At 43.5% G+C, this 22,313-nt stretch overlaps 1 protein-coding gene across 1 annotated transcript in view; it reads left to right on the top strand.

Annotated features, from left to right (window-relative positions):
- Positions 1-22,313, top strand: part of LOC132823334 (dedicator of cytokinesis protein 2-like) — a 717,727-nt gene that overhangs the window by 70,989 nt on the left and 624,425 nt on the right. Inside the window, exons 2-5 of the mRNA XM_060837030.1 lie at positions 7,575-7,658; positions 13,816-13,856; positions 17,452-17,507; positions 19,604-19,700. Of these exons, the coding sequence (XP_060693013.1) occupies positions 7,575-7,658; positions 13,816-13,856; positions 17,452-17,507; positions 19,604-19,700 (278 nt within the window). The remainder of the gene's footprint in view (positions 1-7,574; positions 7,659-13,815; positions 13,857-17,451; positions 17,508-19,603; positions 19,701-22,313) is intronic.

Raw genomic sequence — 22,313 nt, 5'->3', positions numbered from 1 at the left:
CCAGCCACAACTGGGACTGAAGCGTGAAGAAAGGCAAATAGCTTTCGGAGGCTCCAAGTGCTCCCAAAAGTGTCCAGCGAAGGTGCAGTCCTCTGGGTTGTGTAAACTGAATCCATTCTGTTAGAAATAATGTCATGACAATGCAGATGACCTTTTTGCGTTGTGCAGTCTGTCACATTCACAGACTATAACTCTCTAAGAATAGAAGCCCAGCTCCCTTGCTGCAGGGGGCAGAGTCAATGATCCAACAGGTAGCATCTTATGACAGAGGCCAGAAGCCTAATTAACACCACCAACGCCGTGATTTAATTACTTATCCTTGGATGGATTCACATCTTGTGGAGTCCCACTGTTGGCCCCCCCACTTTGTATTTTCCAAACGTGCTGCGCTGAGGGTCAAGGGCACTGAAACAAGCAGTCCTCAGAGTGGGGATTACTTTAGCCAAACTGCCAGGCCTGGCACTGTGTGCCCGACGAGAGTTGCTGTACTCTCCAGTTTCTGGGAAATGAAATGGGCAGGCAGGAGGGCACAAGATAGGAGGACCATCTGCTCACTTCACCACATATAAACAAAAAAAAAGTGACAACCTTGATACTGTGCCATTCTGCTCCTCAGTAATACATTTTAATTTATTGCCCATACAGTTATTTTGCAAGCGGGCAGGTAATAGAATTTCTAAAGCAATGACCCATCCATCACATCAGTATATGTCCTCTAAGGTACAAGTCAGCAGCCATTACCAGGCAATCTGGGAAATCTATTTTCATTTCTACTTTCAATAAAAATATTGTTGTGCTGCTTTCACCTGTTTTCAAATTAGCTTTTAAAATATCACTTTCGCGTTTTCCCTTCGTGTCAGAATTGTAAAATTAGTTGAAGAATCTAATGCCTGTGCAGTCTACGATCACAGGGAGAGTGTAATCTACAGCAGACATTAGACAAGGACACAGAGTAGAATCCAGCTCACACATTGTTACAACTGGTTCAGGAAAGGGAATTGATACCCCTCCTTTAACTCCCTCTCACCCAATACGGGCACATGATTTTTAAATTCTATTTTAAGCACGCAGCTAGCAGACTTCAAATACGAAGTGGTTGTTTTCCCTGGAGCGTCGGAGGCTGAGGGGTGACCTTATCGAGGTTTATAAAATCATAAGGGGTATACACAGGGTGACTAGCCAAGGTCTTTTCCCCAGGGAAGTGGAGTCCAATGCTAGAGGGCATAGGTTTAAAGTGAGAGAGGAAAGATTTAACAAGGGCTTAAGGACCAATGTTTTCACGCAGAGGGTGAGGTGTTTCTGGAACGAGCTGCCAGAGGAAGTGGTGGAGGCTGGTACAATGACAACATTTAAAAGGCATCTGGATGGTTATATGAATAGGAAGGGTCTAGAGGGATATGAGCTAAATGCTGAAAAATGGGACTGGATTAATTTAAGATATCTGGTAGGCATGGATGAGTTGGACCAAAAGGTCTGTTTTCGTGCTGCAGATCTCCATGACATTATGACTGTGAGAGCAGTGGTGCAGTGGTGGCAAAGTGGTGAGCACTGCTGCCTAACAGCACCGGGGACCCGCTTCAGGCAATTACTTGGAGTTTGCATATTCTCCCCAAGTCCGCGTAGGCTTCCTCCGAGCACTCTGGTTTTCTATCACAGTCCAAAGCTCTGCACGTTCGGTGTATTGACCGTGCTAAATTTCCCACAGTGCCAGGGATGTGTAGGCAATAGCAGGGTAGGGAGTGTGAGTCATGGTGGAATGCTCCTCGGAGGATTGGTGTGGACTCGATGGGCTGAATGGCCTGCTTTCACAGTGTAGCGATTCTATGAGTAAGATGTGGCTCACTAGAAATGGAAGAAGCCAACATAAGGGTTTCCCTTAAAAGGAATTCTAATATTTATCAAGCATGAGAAATATTAAAAACACATATGCCCTCAAAGATATGCACAGATGAAGATAATGGGTTTAGAAGGCAGAGACTCTGGGATAGACAGGAAGAAACTTCACAGTTTAAAAATTAGAATCTTTGAGGTGTTAGATTTTACACATGATGTCACAGTTGGTTAATTGTTGACTCGTTGGAAATGCAGGTTCCTTTAAGGATGGACCAGAACGGCTCCACAATTGGCAAAGAGAAAATAACCCTCAGTGGGCTTTGTATTTAAGAGCTGGGGTTTTCCCAGTGGGGAATTGGCTTCTGAATAGGGAAAGGTGGAAACAGGTATTTATGTTAAACTATAGATTTACAATAAAAGTCCTTGGCAATCTCTAAAGTTCTCTTGCTGTCTAATTCAATATCTGGATGACAGTCTGTTAAACATCCACAGTAGTGACAGAATCTGTCCATATCTTTGAATCTTGGATTCCTTTTCTGACTTGCATTTTCATTGGCATGGTTTTCAGAGATATTGAGAGAAGTGGGGGGGAGAGAGAGAGAGAGAAAGAGAGAGAGAGAGCAGAAGAATGTCTTTTAGGATCTGTAAATATGAAATCACATTCTTCTCTCTGCTCTGCCTCTCAAAAGCAGGTGCTGAAATACTGTTTAAACTGTGAGCCAGATTTAAGTGGAGGTGGAAGGGATATTCTCTCTTGTGGGAGAATCTCAAACTGGGAGTCACTGTTTAACAACAAGATGTTACACATTTAAGGGAAATGTGAAGAGATGTCTTTTCTGACAGAGCTTCACAGGATTTTGGAACTCTTCTTCAAAGGGCAGTGGAAGCAAAGTCCGATTGTGTTTATGGCAGAGATAGGTTCACAGAGCTGTACAGCACAGAAACAGTTCAAGCTCAATTCGTCCATGCCGGCCAGATATCCGAAAATAATCTACTCCCAGCACTTGGCCCATGTTCCTCGACACCCTTCCTATTCACATAGCCATCCAGAGGCCTTTTAACTGTTGTATTTGTACCAGCCTCCACCACTTCCTCTGGCAGCTCATTCCATACACACACCACCTTCTGTGTGAAAAAGTTGTCTCTTAGGTTCCTTTTAAATTTTTCCTCCTCTCAGCCTAAATGTATGCCCTCTAGTTCTGTACTCCTCCACACCAGGGAAAAGACCATGTCCATTTACCCAATCCATGCACTTAATGATTTTATAAACCTCTGAAAAGACACCCCTCAGCCTCTTACGCTCCAGGGAAAATAGCCCCAGGTATTCAACCTCTCTCTATAACTCAAATCCTCCAACTCCGGCAACATTCTTGCAAGTCTTTTCTGAACCCTTTCAAGTTTCACAACATTCTTCCTATATCAGGGAGATCAGAACTGAAAGCAGTACTCCAAAAGTGGCCTAACCAATGTCCTCTAGAGCTGCAACATGACCTCCCAACTCCTGTACTCAATGCACTCAGCAATAAAAGAAAACATACCAAATGTCTTCTTCACTATCCTATTTACCTGCAACTCCACTTTCAAGGAACTCTGAACCTGTTCTTCAAGGTCTCTTTGTTCAGCTACACTCCCCAGGACCTGACCATTAAGTGTAGAAGTCCTGCCCTGATTTGCTTTTCCAAAATGCAGTACCTTGCATTTATCTAAATTAAACTCCATCTGCCATTCCTCAATCCATAGGCCCATCTGATCAAGATCCTGTTGTACTCTGAGGTAACCTTCTTCATTGTCCACTACACCTCCAATTTTGGTGTCATTTGCAAACTTCATCCTATGTTCCCATCCAAATCCTTTATATAAATGACGAAAAGGAGTGGACCCAGCACCAATCGTTGGGGCACACCACTGGTCACACTCCTCCAGTCTGAAAAACAACCCTCCACTAGCATCCTCTATCTTCTACCATTGAGCCAGTTCTGTAACCAAATCCCTGTATTCCACGTGATCTAACCTTGCTAGCCAGTCTCCCATGAGGAACCTTATTGAATGCCTTACTGAACTCCACATAGATCACATCCACTGCTCTGCCCTCATCAATCCTCTTTGTTGCTTCTTCAAAAAACTCAATCAAGTTCATGAGACGTGATTTCCCACGCACAAAGCCATGTTGACTATTTCTAATCAGTCCTTGCCTTTCCGAATACATGTGAATGCTATCCCTCAGGACTCCTTCCAACAATTTGCCTACCACTTATGTCAGACTCACTGGACTATAGTTCCCTGGTTTTTCTCTACCACCTTACTTAAATTATGGTACCACGTTAGCCAATCTCCAGTCTTCTGGCATCTCACCTGTGACTATCGATGATACAATATCTCAGCAAGAAGTCCACCAATCACTTCCCTAGCTTTCCATAGGCACCTGATCAGGTCCTGGGGATTTATCTACCTTTATGTGTTTAAGACACCTCGCACCTCCTCCTCTGTAGTATGAACATTTTCCAATATGTCACTATTTATTTCCCCACTTTCTCTAGCTTCCTTGTCCTTCTCCACAGTAAACACTGATACAAGATACACATTTACTATCTCTCCCATCTCCTATAGTTCCACACAAAGGTACCTTGCTGATCTTTAAGGGGCCCTATTCTCTCCCTAGTTACCCTTTTGTCCTTAATGCATTTATAAAATCCCTTTGGATTCTCCTGACCTCTACTTGCCAACGCTATCTCATGTTCTCTTTTTGACTTCCTGATTTCTTTCTTGAGTGTACTCCTACCGTCTTTATACTCTTCTAAGGATTCACTCAATCTGTCCTGTCTATACCTGACATACGCTTCCTTCGTTTTCTTAACCAAACCCTCTATTTCTCTAGTCGTCCAGCATTCCCTACACCTACCAGCCTTTCCTTTCACCCTAACAGGAACATTCTGTCTTTGGACTGGAGTTCTCATTTTTGAAGGCTTCCCATTTTCCAGCTGTCCTGTTACCCGCAAATATCTGTCCCCAAGTAACTATTGAAAGTCCTTGCCTCAATTCGTCAAAATTTGCCTTCCTCCAATTTAGAGCTTCAATTTTTTGATCTGATCTTTTTCTTCACTATTTTCAAATAAATAGAATTTTGGTCACTGGTCCCAAAGTGTTCCCCCACTGACATCTCAGTCATCTGCCTTGTCTTATTTCCCAAGAGTAGGTCAAGTTTTGCACCTTCTCTAGTAGGTACATCCACCTAGAATCAGAATCAGAAAGATTTCTTGTACATGCTTAACAAATTCACTCCATCTAAACCCTCAACACTATGGCAGTCCCAGTCTATGTTTGGAAATTTAAAATTCCCTACCATAGCCACCATATTATTCTTACAGATAACTGATATCTTATAACAAATTTGTTTCTCAATTTCCTGTTGGTGACTGGGGGTTCTATAGTGAAATCCTAATAAAGTGATCATCCCTTTCTTAATTCGCAAGGTGGAACTGAGAACTGGGAAGTCCCTGGATGTGTTGCCAGAAATATCCTCCCTAAGTACAGCCGAAAGGTTATCCCAAATCAAAACACCACTCCCCCTTCTCTCCTGCCCCCTTTCTATCCTTCCTATATAATCTATACCATGAAACATTAAGCTGCCAGCCCTGCCCATCCCTGAGCCATGTTTCTGTAATTGCTATGATATCTCAATCCCATGTTCCCAACCATGCCCTGAGTTCATCTGCCTTCCCTGTTAGGCTTCTTGCATTGAAATAAAAACTGCTAAAGTTATCAGTCCTACCTTGTTCTCTGCTTTGTTCTTACCTGTCCTGACTGTTTGACTTGCTCCTTTTCCTAACTGTACCAGCCTCAGATTGATCACTTTCCTTACTATCTCCCTTGGTCCCCCTCCCAGCCCACTTACATGTTTAAATCCTCCTGAGCAGCTCTAGCAAATCTCCCCACCAATATATTAGACCCCCTCCACTTCAGGTGCAATCGATCCTCCTAATTCAGGTCACTTCTATCCCAGAAGAAGTTCCAGTGATCCAAAAATATGAATCCTTCTCCCCTGCACCAGCTCCTCAGTGTTCATGTGCTCTATCCTCCTATCCCTACCCTCACTAGCTCATGACACCGGGAGTATATAGAATCTGATTTAACGAAAAGGAAGGTTGGAAGTGTGCCAGGGAGGAGGTTGCAATGTGGAGTCATCAGATCAGCCATGATCTTACTGAACAGGCTTGAGGGGCTGAATGGCCAACTGCTGTCCCTCATTTGTATATGTGTATATAGTTCCATTGTCTTTCCAAGCTGGCCAACTGTCAGCTGTGTCTCTCTTCTCCTGATGTGTATGTGTCACACAAAAGGTGAATTAAAGGAGGGTGCTGATGAACATAGAACATAGAACATAGAAAAATACAGCACAGTACAGGCCCTTTGGCCCTCGATGTTGCGCCGATCCAAGCCCACCTAACCTACACTAGCCCACTATCCTCCATATGTCTATCCAATGCCGGTTTAAATGCCCATAAAGAGGGAGAGTCCACCACTGTTACTGGCAGGGCATTCCATGAACTCACGACTCGCTGAGTAAAGAATCTACCCCTAACATTTGTCCTATACCTACCACCCCTTAATTTAAAGCTATATAATGCTGTTGGTTCATTCTGACAATGTTACATAAAGGAGAAGGTGAGGACTGCAGATGCTGGAAAAGCACATCAAAGGCCTGCTGCATCCCAGGAGCAGGAGAGTTGACATTTTGCGTGTAAGCCCTTCATCAGGAATGTGGAGGGGAGAAGAGGGCTCAGAGATAAATAGGAGAGTGGGAGTGAGGCTGGGGTAAGGTAGCTGGGATGGCACTAGGTGGATACAAGTGTGGGGGGTTAATAGTGATAGGTCAGTAGGGAGGGAAGAGCAGATAAGTCGGAAGGAAGATGGACTCAGCACTGCCCTCTTGACCTGTCCTACTTGTCTGAGTGCTCCAGTTTCCGTCCTCAATCCAAAGCTGCGCTGGTTATGTGGATGGCCATGTTAAATTGCCCCATAGTGTGCAGGGGTGTGTCGCTATGGTAAATGGATGGTTAAGGTAGGGAGGCTGGATCTGGGCGGAATGCTCTTCAGAAGATTGGTGTGGAATTGATGGGCTGAATGGTCTGCTTCCATACTGTGGGAATGTATTAATTATAACAGTCAGGGGGTAGAAGATAAAATTCAATAACCCATATTTACCACTATCGGAATAATGTAGAATACAACAGAAATTGTTGCGTAGCACATAACACAGTACAAACTCAAGTAGACAGGGCTTTTTATAGCCTGTACCCGAAATTTTCATGCCTTTGATAATGAACAGTAAGAGGAGGCAGTGGCAGAGTGGTAACCCCATGGGGGCTAGGAATCTAGAATCTCACACTTTCAATTCCCACCAATGTGAAATTTGAATTCAACCTGATTTTTTTTAAAAAGAAACTGCACTAATGCCTTAGTATCGTGATATTAATTTCAGGTCCATGACTATTCATCAGAATTAACGTCATCAACCACTCCACCTTACAGAAGGTCAGCATCCTTGTGAATCTGTGAATTTTGGAACATACCATCAACAGTGGCATGGACTGTCTTCGAGTATGTGTCAGATTTCCGTCCTTGCAATCATGTGACAAAACTCTGATCATAATTGCACTGACAAAACCTTTAGGGAGGTGTGCAAAGATAAAAATGGTGGTTTTTGATCAGCTAATTTTGTTTATTTTTTACTTTGTTTCCAGCGATCTTTAACTTTGAGGCACAGAGGGATCCACAACTCTCACTATGTGTTGGGGACACAGTGCAAATCCTGGAAAAGTGTGAAGGTAAGCCGAAATCTAGACACTGGTTGAAAAGAGACTAGTAACTATGGTAACAGGGGTCTCTGCATGAAAGACAGACTGAAAGCCTAAAATCGCATTAGTAATCAGAGAAATAAATATATTTTTGTGGAGATCAGATAACACTAACATGATCATTTCAGCACTGATATGCCTTTAACGTATTCTTACTGAGACGTTTCACTGAAGTCAAAGATCCATCCCATCCTGGCAGTGTTTTTCGACAACCTCGGGGAGATGGTACAGAAGCCTGAACACACGCACCAGCTGATCTCATAACAATTTATATCCTACTGTTGTTAGAATACTGAATGGACTCGCAAACTCTTAACATTCGCATGTACCTGTGTTTTTGTTTGTGCTGGTGTTTACCTATTACTCACTATCTGTGCTACTTAACTATATGATCGACGTGTATTACTTGCAAGACAAAGCTTTTCACTGTGCCTCGGTACACGTGACAATAAATTTAGCTCAATTCAATAACTCTATTGAGACCGGTATCCTGTCACCAAGTTACACTTTATTTACACGTGGATTGTGCTTGACACTGATCCAGTTCCTGCAGAGCTAGCTCTCGGAGTGAACAGAACCTGTGACATTCCTGTTTCTAGCTGTCAGTCAGGGCTCCCTGATGGGACCAGATTAACAGCCCCAATCAGGGAACTCATATTCCATGAGGCCCATCTGGCTAACCTTGTTACAATCACTGCATACTGTGAAAGTGGTGGAACCAATCCGATCGCAGCCTTCTAGAATTAGCTAAATGTCATCCTCTACTATGATCTGGCCTGTCTGGACCCACCAAAGCTTCAGTCCTGGCCCTTTGGTTTCACCCATCATCACCAGCCATGCCAGTGTTGTCAGCACTGGATCCTTCTGTAACCAAAGCCTGCTCTTATCAGCTGTGACTGGAAGTGTGCTCATAAATTTGAAAACCATTACGGAATCTTCTAGTGATGGGAGGCTGCTCAATGCATTTGTTACTTGGCCTCCCGGATGGTGTTCCAACTTGTAATTACAGAGGAACCTCAATTATCTGGCATTCAATTAACCAAATTTCAGATCATCCAAATGAGATCGCAAGGTCCCGATGTTTGGCTAACTATGTTATTCGGCACTTGATTATCCAACATTTGATTGACCGAATGAAATATTCCCTGTCTCTGTCTGATCATCCTCTGATACGCACTTAATATTAGAGCGCATCGCTGAATTCAGCCTGAAGTCATGGCTGGCACTGCCTTGTCCTCTTCATGTAGACCTTTCAGGAGTTTGTGGTCCATTATTATTACAAATTTATGCCAGTCAAGGTACTGGCAGAACTTCATGACTCCAAATATGATAGCCAAACATTCCTTCTCTAACTGGGCATATTTATGCTCTGCATTAGCCAAAGTCCTGGATGCATATGCTAACTCACGTTCCTCTCCATTGGGCCACCTACGAATTAATGTTATGCCAATGTCGTACAGGGAGGCATCACATGCCAATGCCAGATCTCACTTAGAATCATGGCGTGCCAACACCTTAGGGGATGATAGCGGTTCCTTCGCTTCCCTGAAAGCCATGGCTTGGCTATGTGACCATTTCCAAGGCTGACCCTTTTTTAAGAGTTGAACCGAAGGTGCCAGGATGGAGGCCAGGTTATGTATGAACATTCCATAAGTTCATGGAAAGATCCAAGCTCCAGTACAGATGTGGGAACCAGGGTGCCTTTTGATTGCCATCTCTTTATCTTCCAATAGGTTAAAACAAACCCCACCACCAGGGATATATTTCCCTCCCCACCCCTTTTCGCCTTCCGCCAAGACTGTTCCCTCCGTGACTACCTGGTCAGGTCCACGCCCCCCTACAACCAACCCTGCCATCCTGGCACCTTCCCCTGCCACTGCAGGAACTGTAAAACCTATGCCCACACTTCCTCTCTCACCTCCATCCAAGGCCCTAAAGGAGCCTTCCACATCCATCAAAGTTTTACCTGCACATCCACCAATATCATTTATTGTATCCATTGCTCCTGGTGCGATCTCCTCTACATTGGGAGAACGCTTTAGGGAACATCTCCGGGACACCCGCACCAATCAACCCCTCTGCCCTGTGGCCCAAACATTTCAACTCCCCCTCCCACTCTGCCGAGGACATGGAGGTCCTGGGCCTCCTTCACCGCCGCTCCCTCACCACCAAATGCCTGGAGGAAGAACGCCTCATCTTCCGCCTCGGAACACTTCAACCTCAGGGCAACAATGTGGACTTCAACAGTTTCCTCATTTCCCCTTCCCCCACCTCACCCTAGTTCCAAACTTCCAGCTCAGCACTGTCCCCATGACTTGTCCTACCCGCCTACCTTCTTTTCCACCTATCCACTCCACCCTCCCCCTGCCCCCGACCTATCACCTTCATCCCCTCCCTCACTCACCTATTGTACTCTATGCTACTTTCTCCCCAACCCCCCACTTCTCTCATTTATCTCTCCAACCTTCAGGCTCTCTGCCTGTATTCCTGATGAAGGGCTTTTGCCCGAAATGCCGATTTTACTGCTCCTCTGATGCTGCCTGAACTGCTGTGCTTTTCCAGCACCACTAATCCAGAATCTGGTTTCCAGCATCTGCAGTCATTGTTTTTACCCACCTTAACACTGTCTTGTCAACTCTATGGCCTAACTTGCTCACTTGGGGTACACCCACCTGAGCGAAGCATCTAAGGACCATGTACAAGTTCTCTCAGTGTTTCTTATTAGACGTCCAGGTTATTAACAGGCATCTGGATAAATGGAAACCTGGGATAGACCTTGTAAGATATTTTCCATTGGCTGGACCAGAACCGAAGGTATACCATTAATCTGTAAAGGTTCCCTGGTGCAGGCTCTCAGCCTGGCTGAGGTACTATACAAATATAAGGGGTGAAGTCCATACTGTATCTTCATAAAGTCCAGTTCTGCGACTATTGAAACAATCACACCAGTATCGACCTCCATTAGAACTGAATGATTACTTAACCAGACGTTTGCCTCAATTGCTTATGGTTTCGATGTTGCTGAGCATTTTAATAGCTCCAATCCAGCTGTAGGTGGACCTTCAAGGTGTGCACTTGCCTGGATACCATCCTGTGAGTTCTCCTACTCCGTTTAAATCTAATAGTACTCTTTTGTTGTCTTGAGGCCGCATACCAGTAGCAACTAATGGCGTACAGGCCGGGGTCCTGGAGAAACTTTTAACCATTGGCTGAGGCCTGGCTTTGTTTTGGGGTTTTGCTGTGGGCTGACCCACTTTCGTTGGAATATCCTGCAACTCATATGTTCCACTTGCTGTATTTCCCAATGATAAAGCCAATTGTCGAGCCTGTTTGAAGTCCAGATGGGCTTCAGCTGGTGCACACTTTTGCATGGTTACATCATTAATCCCACATATCAACTGGTCTCTCAGTATCTCATTAAGGGATAAACCAAAGTTACTTGCCTTTGTCAGTAGTCTTCATCTTGTCAAAAGTCTCCTGGTTCTTGAAGAACTGAGTAAAACCGACGGTATCTCAGAATTTGAGATGGCTTGAGGTCGTAATATTCCTCATCGAAATCTGTCAATTCTTTAGCATCTGGTGCCTCAGGAAAAGTAAGGCTTCCGAGAACTGAAAAAGCTGCAGGTCCACAAGCTGTCAGCAGAATTACTTGTTGCTTTTCATCTGCCCCAATGTCATTTGCCTGGGAAAATAGAGTGCATTCTTTCCACATACTGGGCCCAAGTTTTTGATGACAGGAATAGACAAATTAAGCTTCCTGACTAATGGCATGATACCAGAAATGCTTAATATAACCCAAAGAGGACTGTTTCAAGTGAATTGCTTCTAGAGCGTGTTTTTCTCATGTCACCACTGAAATAACACCACAGGGGCCAGTATCCTATCACCAAGTCACCTTTTATTTACGTGTGGACAGTCCTTGACACTGACACAGCTCCCTCAGAGCCAGCTCTCGGAGTGAACAGGACCTTTGACACTCCTGTAACTTTTTTTTTCCTTTTTCTTTTTTTATCTTTTTTATCTTTCCACTCTCCTGGTTATTTTTTAAATTTTTTTTTATTAAATTATCCCCCACACTACCACCTGACTGCGGTAGTGCTTATTTTTTTCCCCAGCACCCATGGTGTGTGTGTGCGTGCAGGTGTGAGACACAGTGAGACACAAAGTGTACAAATCTTTATTCAATTTCCGCCATCATGAAAATAGGAAAACACCCGAGTGGCCTGTGACAAGCAGTGTCCTTCACACCAAAGGGCAATGCTGTGTGATCAAAACAGTGAAGGGGAGGGCAGGGACTAAATCAAAATAAAGTTGGAGGGAGAAATAATGCACTCCACTCCCTGTGGCACCCACCTCTCCCTGAACAACTCCAGGGTGTTGGTGGACACCGCATGCTCCCTCTCCAAGGACACCCGGGCTCTAACGTAACCGCGGAAGAGGGGCAGGCAGTTGGCCCTTACGACCCCCTCCACGGCCCGCTGCCTGGACCTGTTTATGGCCAGTTTGGCCAGGCCCAGGAGCAGACCCACGAACACTCCTGTTTCTATCTGTCACCCAGGGCTCCCTGATTGGCCCAGGTTAACAGTCACAAACCTCTTATTGTGCGAAGTCCACCTGGCTGACCTTGTTACAATCATTACATTCTCCTTCCAGTCACTATTCAGCTCTATTTGTTCATGGTGGAAAGCTTAAGAAGAAAGCTGGAAACATTTTCAAAAAGCTAATTTATTCAGACATTTCAAATTCAGTGCTTATTATTCCCAAGTTTAATATTAACCGTTGGGCCAAAGTTTGACTTTGTTTTGGGGTTTTGCTGTGGGCTGACCCAGAGTCCCTCCATTCAGGTTGGTGCAATTTGGTGCAATGTGCAATTTTCACATTGTTCATGAACAATTGGTTTTTTACAGAGTTCAGTCAGGATGCCAATGATTAGATTTGTGGCCTTTATCAAGCAGTTTCTGTTGTTCTGCTTTGATCCTGACCAGTTTGTTGTGTTCAGGGGTTTGGATTTCCTGTTTATGTTACTTCATTCCAAATAAACCTAACAGTGTAATTACAAACAATGTTTGAGAAACTCAGCAGCATTTGCTCAGTGAGAAAGAGTTAATGTTTTGCATCCTGTGTGATTTTTATTTGAAGTTTTTTAATCCTTTGTATTGGACAATATCAAAGCAATAACATGTGAACACAGATAAATACAGTTAAGCAATACAACCTGGATGGGTATATGAATAGGAAGGATTTACAGAGATATGGGCCAAGTGCTAACAAATGGGACTAGATTAATTTAGGATACCTGTTCGGCATGGACGAGTTGGACCAAAGGGTCTGTCTCCATGCTGTACATCTCTATGACTCTAATTCCATCTCCATTGCATCATGCAACCAGCAACTGGGAGGACATGTGCATGCAATGGATGATGGTACCTTTATCGTCTAGCTTTTCCTACAGACAGAAGCCTCATGACTAGATAAGAGCCTTTGTGAGTCCAAAAAACCTTGAAGAATTTGAAGACCCATGTCGCGTGAACCATGGGATACTCATTGCACTTGCTTCAAATATCAGCTTAACATTTGCACATTTGACTCCACATCAGACCTGTTGTGATTGATGGCAAGGAACTAATCAGACTATTACCTCCGAGCCAACTGCTACGAAGAGTGGGAGGTTCAGGTTGGTGATGGGTTCGAACAGGTCACACACAAACGCTGGGATCAGAGCAACGATTCTGAGCACTTCTTCTCTCAGAAATCAGTCTCGTCTGTGCCACATGGCCAAACCTCCTGGCAATATGTTTCCTTTTCTCCCCCAAAGAACAAACACACTCACTCCTGTATAATTTAGTGTTTGAACCACATATTGTGTTATGTAGTGGAAGGAAATTAATAAATAGAAATACACAGATGCCTTTAAGGGGAACCTAAATAAGTAGATGGTGCAGAAAGGAAGTACTCTGATGAGGTTTGATGAAGTAGGGGGTGGGGAGGTGTTTAGAGTGAAGCACAAACTATAATCTGTGGGCTGAATGGCCTTTTCCTGTTCTACAAAGGTCTGTAGAATTTTGCCTGATCGGGAATCTCACCAAAATATGGCCCTCAATTATACCAATATTTCTCTTCCCCTCAGGCTGGTACAGAGGGTGCCTGATGAAAAACAAGTCACAGCGGGTAAGTCAATGTTTGATGTAAACTATGGCTGCTTGCTTGTATTCATTGCCTCATCTAAAATCCAACCAAAATGTTTTCATATGAAACACATTCGTCTTGACATGCTACATTTTATCTTAAACATTTATAAAGTAACTGCTGTGATGAAAATTCATATTATAGTATAATCATTTGGAAGCTAATGTTTTAACATAGAAGAACAATTAAATTTGATTTTTGTTTCTGTATTGTGTATATTAAGGGGACAATAAGCTTTTAGCTTTGAGTGATTAGATTCCCTACAGTTTGGAAACAGGCCATTAGGCTCAACCAGTCCGCTCCGATCTTCCAAAGAATATCTTACCCAATCCCATTCCCCTCTGACTAATGCACTTGACACTATGGCCAATATAGCACGGTCAATTATCCTGACCTGCACATCTTTGAACTGTGGGAGGAAACCAGACCACCCCGAGGAAACCAATGCAGGGACAGGGGCAATGTGCAAACTCCACACAGACAGTGGTCCGAGTTGGAATCAAATCCGGGTCCCTGGTGCTGTGAGACTGTAGTCCCAACCACTGAGCCACCATGCCACCTTCTATTGGGGTGTCTGACATTTTGTCGATCTACATATAAATAAGATCTTTAATACCATTGAGCTTTATAGATCAATGTGTTAGGAACAAGGGTACTTATGATAAAAAAAAGCATAGTGACAGTATCACAACGGGTAAGGCAACATTTGCAGGTTCATTCAGAGCAGCATTGCCATAGTCTCACCAGAAAACAAGGCTGCTTTCTCATCTGATGGACGGCTGGTGGTGGTTTAACCTGAGCGTCACCAGACTTCAGTCAAGGGAAGAGGGAAGAATCCTTCATGGTCACCTTTGCTCAAGGAGGAATTGAACCCACCCATGCTATCAACATCACTTTGTATCACAAACCAGCCATCCAGCCAACTGAGCTAAACCAACCCTATGGCAGATATTGATGCCATTAATTAGCGTCTCCAATAAGGAAGGGCTGGGGAACTGCCTTGGATGAATGCTCCAGAAGCAGAGAACAGCTGAAAGCTGAGAGTATGAAAACTGCTGGTATTTGCTCTAGAAATGCTCAGATTTTAGTAAGAAGGAAGTTCCAGACACCAAGTACACAATGCCAACTGGACAAGGAACTTTAAATTGGAGACAGTGTTTGATTATCAGTAAAGTATTTGTTAGCATAAAAAGGTTGAATCATTACTTTCAATTTTTGTAATGAGATTATTTCAAATAGTTTTTATTGAGTGTAAAATAGCTTTTTATTTCTTTTGTGATGTTTTTTGCTAAATCTATGTTGGAAGCTTATTGTGAATATGAACAGTGGTTGATACTATAAAATAATATCAACAATAAAACTTGCGATCCATCTAATCTGGTCTCACTCTGGGATCCAAATGTCCTCTATTGCTATCAGCTGGGATCATAACAAATGGGTTAATGACTATAACAAAGTATAACTGTCTGTTTGTATGTGTGTGCATGTGTGTGCATGTGCGTACATGTGTCATATGTACGTGTACATGTGTGTACGTGTATGTGTGTGTGTACTTATTCGCGTGTGTATTTATGCATGTGCATATGTTTGTGTGTTCATGTGAGTGTACGTGTGTGCATATGTATGTGTGCGTGTGATGCATGTTCATGTGTGCGTGCACCTGTCTGTCCATGTGTTTATGTGTGTTCGTGTATGTGCATATGTATGTGTGTGTGTGTGTGTGTGTGTGTGCGCGTGTGTGTGTCAGAATTTTTTTGTGAAGCCTTTCTGGAACTTTCTGATGTGGAGTTGCAATACGGCAAAATGATTGCCACAACTCCCTGAGTTGTTTCGGCTAACTAAAATTCAGTTGCCATAATTCTTTGAATAAAGGGACAACAAAAAAAAACATTTTGATGTAGGAATGCAGGGCTTTACGCGGGCTTTCCAAAAGGGAGTGATGTACCCCAAACGATTGCTATGTTGATCAGACCAATGAAAATTCAGCTACCATAATCTCCCTTATGTAAAAGAATTTTCTTTGTGTCAATCTCTCCGCACGACATTTAGCTATCACTGTCTAGTATTTGGAACATTGCTAAGTGTAGAAATGAATTAAGGGCCCAATGTTTGAACAGTTTTGAAATTAATCAAGTGCAGGGAAGGGAGTACATCATTTACCAATCGCCACCATAACTTTTGTACAAATGAACCAACAGGCTGGCTAGTGCACAAAAATGGGGCAGAGGGACAATTGGATCTCAGTGTGTTAACTGTCCATTGTTTGTAAATCTGACAATTCCATTTCCTCAGGTATGTACAGTGAATAAAATGCATCTCTCCACCCATTGACAACTTCATTAATCTCATGGACATGTCAAACTTCGAATCAAAAACTTTAACTCAATCTCTGCAGTGCCTCATAATAGACAGCATTGCTTTCCTCTCCTACTGTGTGACTTTAGATCAATTTGAGGTCAAGGATTCCAAATCCTAATTCAAAGGACACTCAACTCAACATCAGTTCTGTGTGCAGTTTTCATGTTTTTCCCATGAATGGGCAAATTTGTCATGAATGAGCAATTCTGGAATAACAGGTTCCCTGGGTGAAGAATGGTTGGTTGAGATTACAAGACTCGGAACTAATGAATGAGAAAGAACCTTCAATGAACAAAAATTAACATTTTTCTTATTTGTTGACATAGGCCAATTATAAGCTGTATCACATATGACCCACAGTCAAAAAGTCCTTCCCCTTAAGGCAAAAAAACATTGCCAGTTAACAGATTTAACACCCTGATCTTCCTAATTAACATTACTAAAACATCTAATGTGCTAATGCTCCTTTAAATATGAAGCAATGACCACTATACCCTGTAATGGCTAAACTGTGCCAGAGTTATTGACTAAATCCATTAAATATTATCCTGACAGCTCCTGTGAGCACTGCAGTGATGCTAATGATGGTGCCCTTACTTAATAGTGTCAGATACTTAGAACACAGCAGCTACTGCACTGGGATTAGATAATAGGGTTATCTTTACTTTAGTCCTATTGACCCCTCTCTTCCACATTCAAGGCAAGGTGTCCTTTATTGCCAATTTATATCCCATAGTCCCCTCTCCTTGTTGGACAATTCTACGTTTCGCAAAATATGAAAAATGGTGCTTACAGAATTTCCTAAACAACCGATCAGAGGGAGTCGAGAGTGTGTTGCTGGAAAAGCACAGCAGGTCAGGCAGCATCTGAGGAGCAGGAGAATCGACATTTTGAGCATAAGCCCTTCATTCCCGATAAATGCTTTTCCAGCACCACGCTCTCGATTCTGATCTCCAGCATCTGCTGTCCTCACTTTCTCCTGATCAGTGTGTCTTGTTTTTTTCTGAAGTTGTCAGTAATAATTAGTAATCAGAGCAATCCCATTCCTTACCTGCAGTTATTTCAAAAATCTGTTTCTTGTCAGGCCCACCTGAACAGTTTGTGCTGTTTTTAGTCCTGTATCAAGTGCTCTGATGATTTTGTTGACAGAAAAAAAACGTGGACTCAGTTTTGAAATCTGTGGTGACAGTTGCTGATGAAGACTTTATTTCCCTTGCAGGGTGTGTTTCCAGCAGCGTTTGTTCATATTAAAGAGGCTGCCATCGAGAGGCGAGGGTATGAAGTAAAAATGAAGCCTATTAATGTCACTCTTTAGCAAAACTTTTGTTTTCAACTGTCTCTTTTGCTGTGAATGCCAACACAGCACACTGTCAATACTGCTGCAGCTGCACTGTGCTTACACAACAGCGTATCATACTAACTTGCTTTTGGGTTGCAATTGCTTATGCTTGGGAGTGCTGCCCATATATTACCGGGGTACTGTCCACCCCTCAGTAGCGTGGTTAGAGTGCATTCAGCTCTTCACTGAGAATCACGCTCTGGGATGAAGGTGTGAATGTAGCCAGGACTGTTGTGCTGAAAATATTCGTTGTTAACACTAACAGTTCCCACTTGAATTGAGTTTTGACAGCTCCATCCAATTTACTTTCAGAATTGGACTGTTCAGCACTAGACAAGAAGTGTGCTTATTATAGCAATAAACGTATGCATAGTTCAGCAGTTTCTTTAATTGCAAGGCAACTAACGTTATCTGGAATGTCAACTTTGACCTTTTTAGTGTCAGTCCCAGCTCCACACTAGAGCTCATTTGGCTAAGTCAGAAAACTCAGGCTCATGTCTGAGTCGGGGTGTTGGTTAGGATGTAAACACCCATTTGTCCTCTTGTAGCTGAGCTAAGGTTTGTCAAAAAGAAAATAAGGTCATGTTGTGGACAATCAATTAAGTGAAAGACCAAGCCAAGCAGCAGGAGTACTGCCAAGGTGAAACAGGCTGCAGGAAATTGACATGGTGAGACCTCAAGGACATGTTGTGCTGGGTCATGTGCTGGGACAATATTTGATAGAAAGGAGGAGCAAGTTGAAAATACTAGTAAAAGAGTTGCAGGACTGGCCGATGATTGAACACAGAGTACATAAAGGAGAAGGTGAATGCGCTTAGGACAGGTTTAACAGGAGTCTACATGATGGTAACTTGTTTAGAAATGCATCAGGACAGACTTTGCCAAAGGCTTTTGCAGATGTCAATGGAAGAAGCAATGAGAAGAGTCATTGAAGTGTAGGCCATCGATTTGAGAACCGTGGGCAGTTCACAGAAGGTTTCTGCATGTTGAGTGCTAAATCTCCTTCATGCTCAATCACTTTAAAACAGAATCCGTGTCAAACGTTATTAGCAGTTTAAAACTAGTTAGGCAATCTGCTAGATTTCTTGAAGAAACCTGACAGATTACAATAGAAGATAAGGTACTGGAGGCAATGATGAGACACTGTGGTTCCACATACCTTTCAAGTTACCTTTCCAGTCAATAGCCTTCCTTCTGAAGTTCTGAAGGAACATTATACTGAATCATTCTGAAGAAGAACAGAAAATAACACCACCAACACAAGAAATGACATCACTGAACCAAGGAAACCTAAACACATAAATAGAAAGCGGGCCAGAACAGCAGTGCTTCACCAGAGGCTCAGAGATGATGTTACCTTGTATGGGTGACAAAATGTCTGAAAGTGAATTTTTCAGCTCAGCGAGCAAACTTACGTCTAAGAATCATACTAGACTGGAAACATAATTGTTTCGCTCTCTCCTGATGCTGCCAGACCTGCTGAGTTTCTGGTAGCATTTTCTGTGTTGGTTTCAGATATCCACAATTCTTAGTGTTTTGCCTTCATTCAAGATAGCTCATGGATGGCCATTGCCTTAGACCTTTGAGTTTGCAATTCCCTGCCTTCACAGTCTCTTACTTTATTGCTGCATTGACTTGGTCCTTCAAAAATGAAGTGATAAACTTTCAATGGCAGGAGGCATTTTGATGAATTTGGAAACCATTGCTTTAAATCTAAAGAAGAAAAACTGGAGGCATTTAGGTGAAAATGAGGCAGAAAGAGATACAAGCACTGGAGGAGAGGAAGACGGGTGCAATGATGTTCATGTGGTACTGACTAATTAGGCTGACGGACCAACCTCTGTTCAATACATTCTGTGCACTGTGCATGGCAAAAAAAGAATCCTCTGTGCTTTAGCCAGCTGATTACTTCAGGTAATTTTGTGTATTGGTTTGTAAACTGAAAGCTGACACAAAAGATGGTGTTAGGTGCAGTGTACAGTTGCACAATACCCACCCCTGTCTACTCATCAAATTGTGTGTTTCCTTTCAGAAATAGGGAGAGCGTCTTCTCTGGGGAAATGCCTTTGGTCCAGGAGGTCACCACCACACTGAGAGAATGGGGCATCATCTGGAGGCAGCTTTACACGGTAAGGAGCGAGCCTAGGTGATCATGTGCTTTCCTACATGCATGCATGATACCTAGTTCTGTCGCACCACCTCTCCCTTTTCCCTCTCCACTGTTGCTGAATTATCAGATTTGTGACAACACCGTGCTTTAAAGAGGTGTGTTTTGTCCTGGTTTCTTTTTGAGAGAGATTGGGCGACAGGTGCCAAGCTGTTGATGAGAAGATTAACAACTTGTGAAGCCTTGGGTGCTTCTTTTCAAAAAGCTGGAACAATAGAAGCAGCCTGAATGGGCGTGGTCGAGCTCCCATTGAATCAGAGATTTTAGCTTTTGCTTTCAGCATTTGCTATTGGAGTCTTGAAAGTCAAAGCCTTTTTTTCTCAATCTCAATTACAGCCAATAGTTGGGGATCTCTGCCCACTACAGGAATTGCATGTGAGACAAGCTGCTTTTTACATTTACCATTTTACCATGGGTGTGTTTATGGAACGTTACTATTCTGCAGCAGTTAATTTGTAATAGTTACTGTATCTATTATTCTGTTACATTTTCCAATGGAATTAAGTTATTTCAATTCCTGCTTTCTATAGTGGATGAATGAAGTATGTTTTGTTTTAAATCTGTTAGTTTGACCAGTCGAATCTAGAATAAAACAACTTATGTTTATCTTTAAAATAATAAAACGTTGGGGTCTTCTAAATATTTTGAGGGGATTTGAACTGGTCCCTTACAGACTGTTTAGACTACTTACAGTGTGGAAACAGGCCCTTCTGCCCAACAAGTCCACACTGACTCTCCGAAGAGTAACCCACCCAAACCCATTCCTCTATTTAAAGTCTGGTTGAAGATTTGTAGCTCGGGTGTCCGTTGTTGTGGTTCTGTTCGCCGAGCTGGAAGTTTTTGCTGCAAACGTTTCGTTCCCTGGCTAGGGAACATCATCAGTGCCATTGGAGCCTCCTGTGAAGCGCTGCTTTGATGTTTCTTCCGGTATTTATAGTGGTTTGTTCTTGCCGCTTCCGGGTGTCAGTTTCAGCTGTAGTAGTTTGTATGTGGGGTCCAGGTCGATGTGTCTGTTGATGGATGTTCTTGCCACTTCCGGATGTCAGTTTCAGCTGTAGTGGTTTGTATATGGGGTCCAGGTCTATGTGTCTGTTAATGGAGTTTGTGGATGAATGCCATGCCTCTAGGAATTCCCTGGCTGTTCTCTGTCTGGCTTGTCCTATGATGGTAGTGTTTTCCCAGTCAAATTCATGTTCCTGGTTGTCCATTCCCCTATATCTAACACTACAGGCAACTTAGCATGGCCAATTCACCTAACCTGCACATCTTTGGACTGTGGGGGAAACCGGAGCACCAGGAGGAAACCCACGCAGACACAAGGAGAATGTGCAAACTCCACACAGACAGTTGGCCGAGGCAGGAACTGAACCCGGGTCTCTGGCGCTGTGAGGCAGCAGTGCTAACCACTGTGCCACCATTTATTTTAAGTTAAGCAAGAACAGAAATTTCCACAAGTACTAGGAAGGCAATATCATTGGTTTCCATCAATGTTTCAAGATCTGTTTCTGAGCTATCAGTTCTATTCGTCTCCTTGGCAACCAGCTGAGGCCAAATGGGATTGGTGCCACCTACTGTTATAACTGACCTTCAGATGAGCTTCTAATCACCTAAGACGAATAAAACAATTAAAAAAAAAACAAATTTTTAAATTCACTCTGGGGATGTGGGTGTCTCAGGTTAAGTCAAAATTTATTGTCCATCTCTAATTACCCAGAGGACACTGGGTCTTAGCCTAGTCTTCCGGCAGCCTGTGGTGGTCTCTCATTTCAGTGTAGTATTCTCTCATTTCAGTGTGGTATTCTCTCAGCTCATTGTGGTGGTCTCTCAGCTCGGTGTGGTGTTCTCTCAGTTCGATGTGGTGTTCTCTCAGCCTAGTGTGGTATTCTCTCAGCTCATTGTGGTGGTCTCTCAGCTCAGTGTGGTGTTCTCTCAGTTCGATATGGTGGTCTCTCAGCTCAGTGTGGTGTTCTCTCAGTTCGATATGGTGGTCTCTCAGCTCGGTGTGGTGGTCTCTCAGCTCATTGTTGTGGTCTCTCAGCTCAGTGTGGTGGTCTCAGCTCAGTGTGGTGGTCTCTCAGCTCAGTGTGATGTTCTCTCAGCACAGTGTGGCGATCTCTCAGCTCAGTGTGGTGTTCTCTCAGCTCGGTGGTGGTCTCTCAACTCTGTGGTGGTCTCTCAGTTCGATGTGGTGGTCTCTCAGTTCGATGTGGTGTTCTTTCAGCCCAGTGTGGTGTTCTCTCAGCCCAGTGTGGTGGTCTCTCAGCCCAGTGTGGTGTTCTCTCAGCCCAGTGTGGTGGTCTCTCAGCCCAGTGTGGTGTTCTCTCAGCTCAGTGTGGTGTTCTCTCAGCCCAGTGTGGTGGTCTCTCAGCTCAGTGTGGTGGTCTCTCAGCCCAGTGTGGTGGTCTCTCAGTTTGATATGGTGGTCTCTCAGTTCGATGTGGTGGTCTCTCAGTTCGATATGGTGGTCTCTCAGTTCGATGTGGTGGTCTCTCAGCCCAGTGGGGTGGTCTCTCAGCTCGGTGTGGTGTTCTCTCAGCCCAGTGGGGTGGTCTCTCAGCTTGGTGTGGTGGTCTCT

The sequence above is a fragment of the Hemiscyllium ocellatum genome, chromosome 16 (genome assembly GCF_020745735.1).
Source record: "Hemiscyllium ocellatum isolate sHemOce1 chromosome 16, sHemOce1.pat.X.cur, whole genome shotgun sequence".
Lineage (NCBI taxonomy): Eukaryota > Metazoa > Chordata > Chondrichthyes > Orectolobiformes > Hemiscylliidae > Hemiscyllium > Hemiscyllium ocellatum.
Note: the sequence above shows the minus strand (reverse complement) of the source record. Positions and strands in the feature narration are given on the sequence as shown.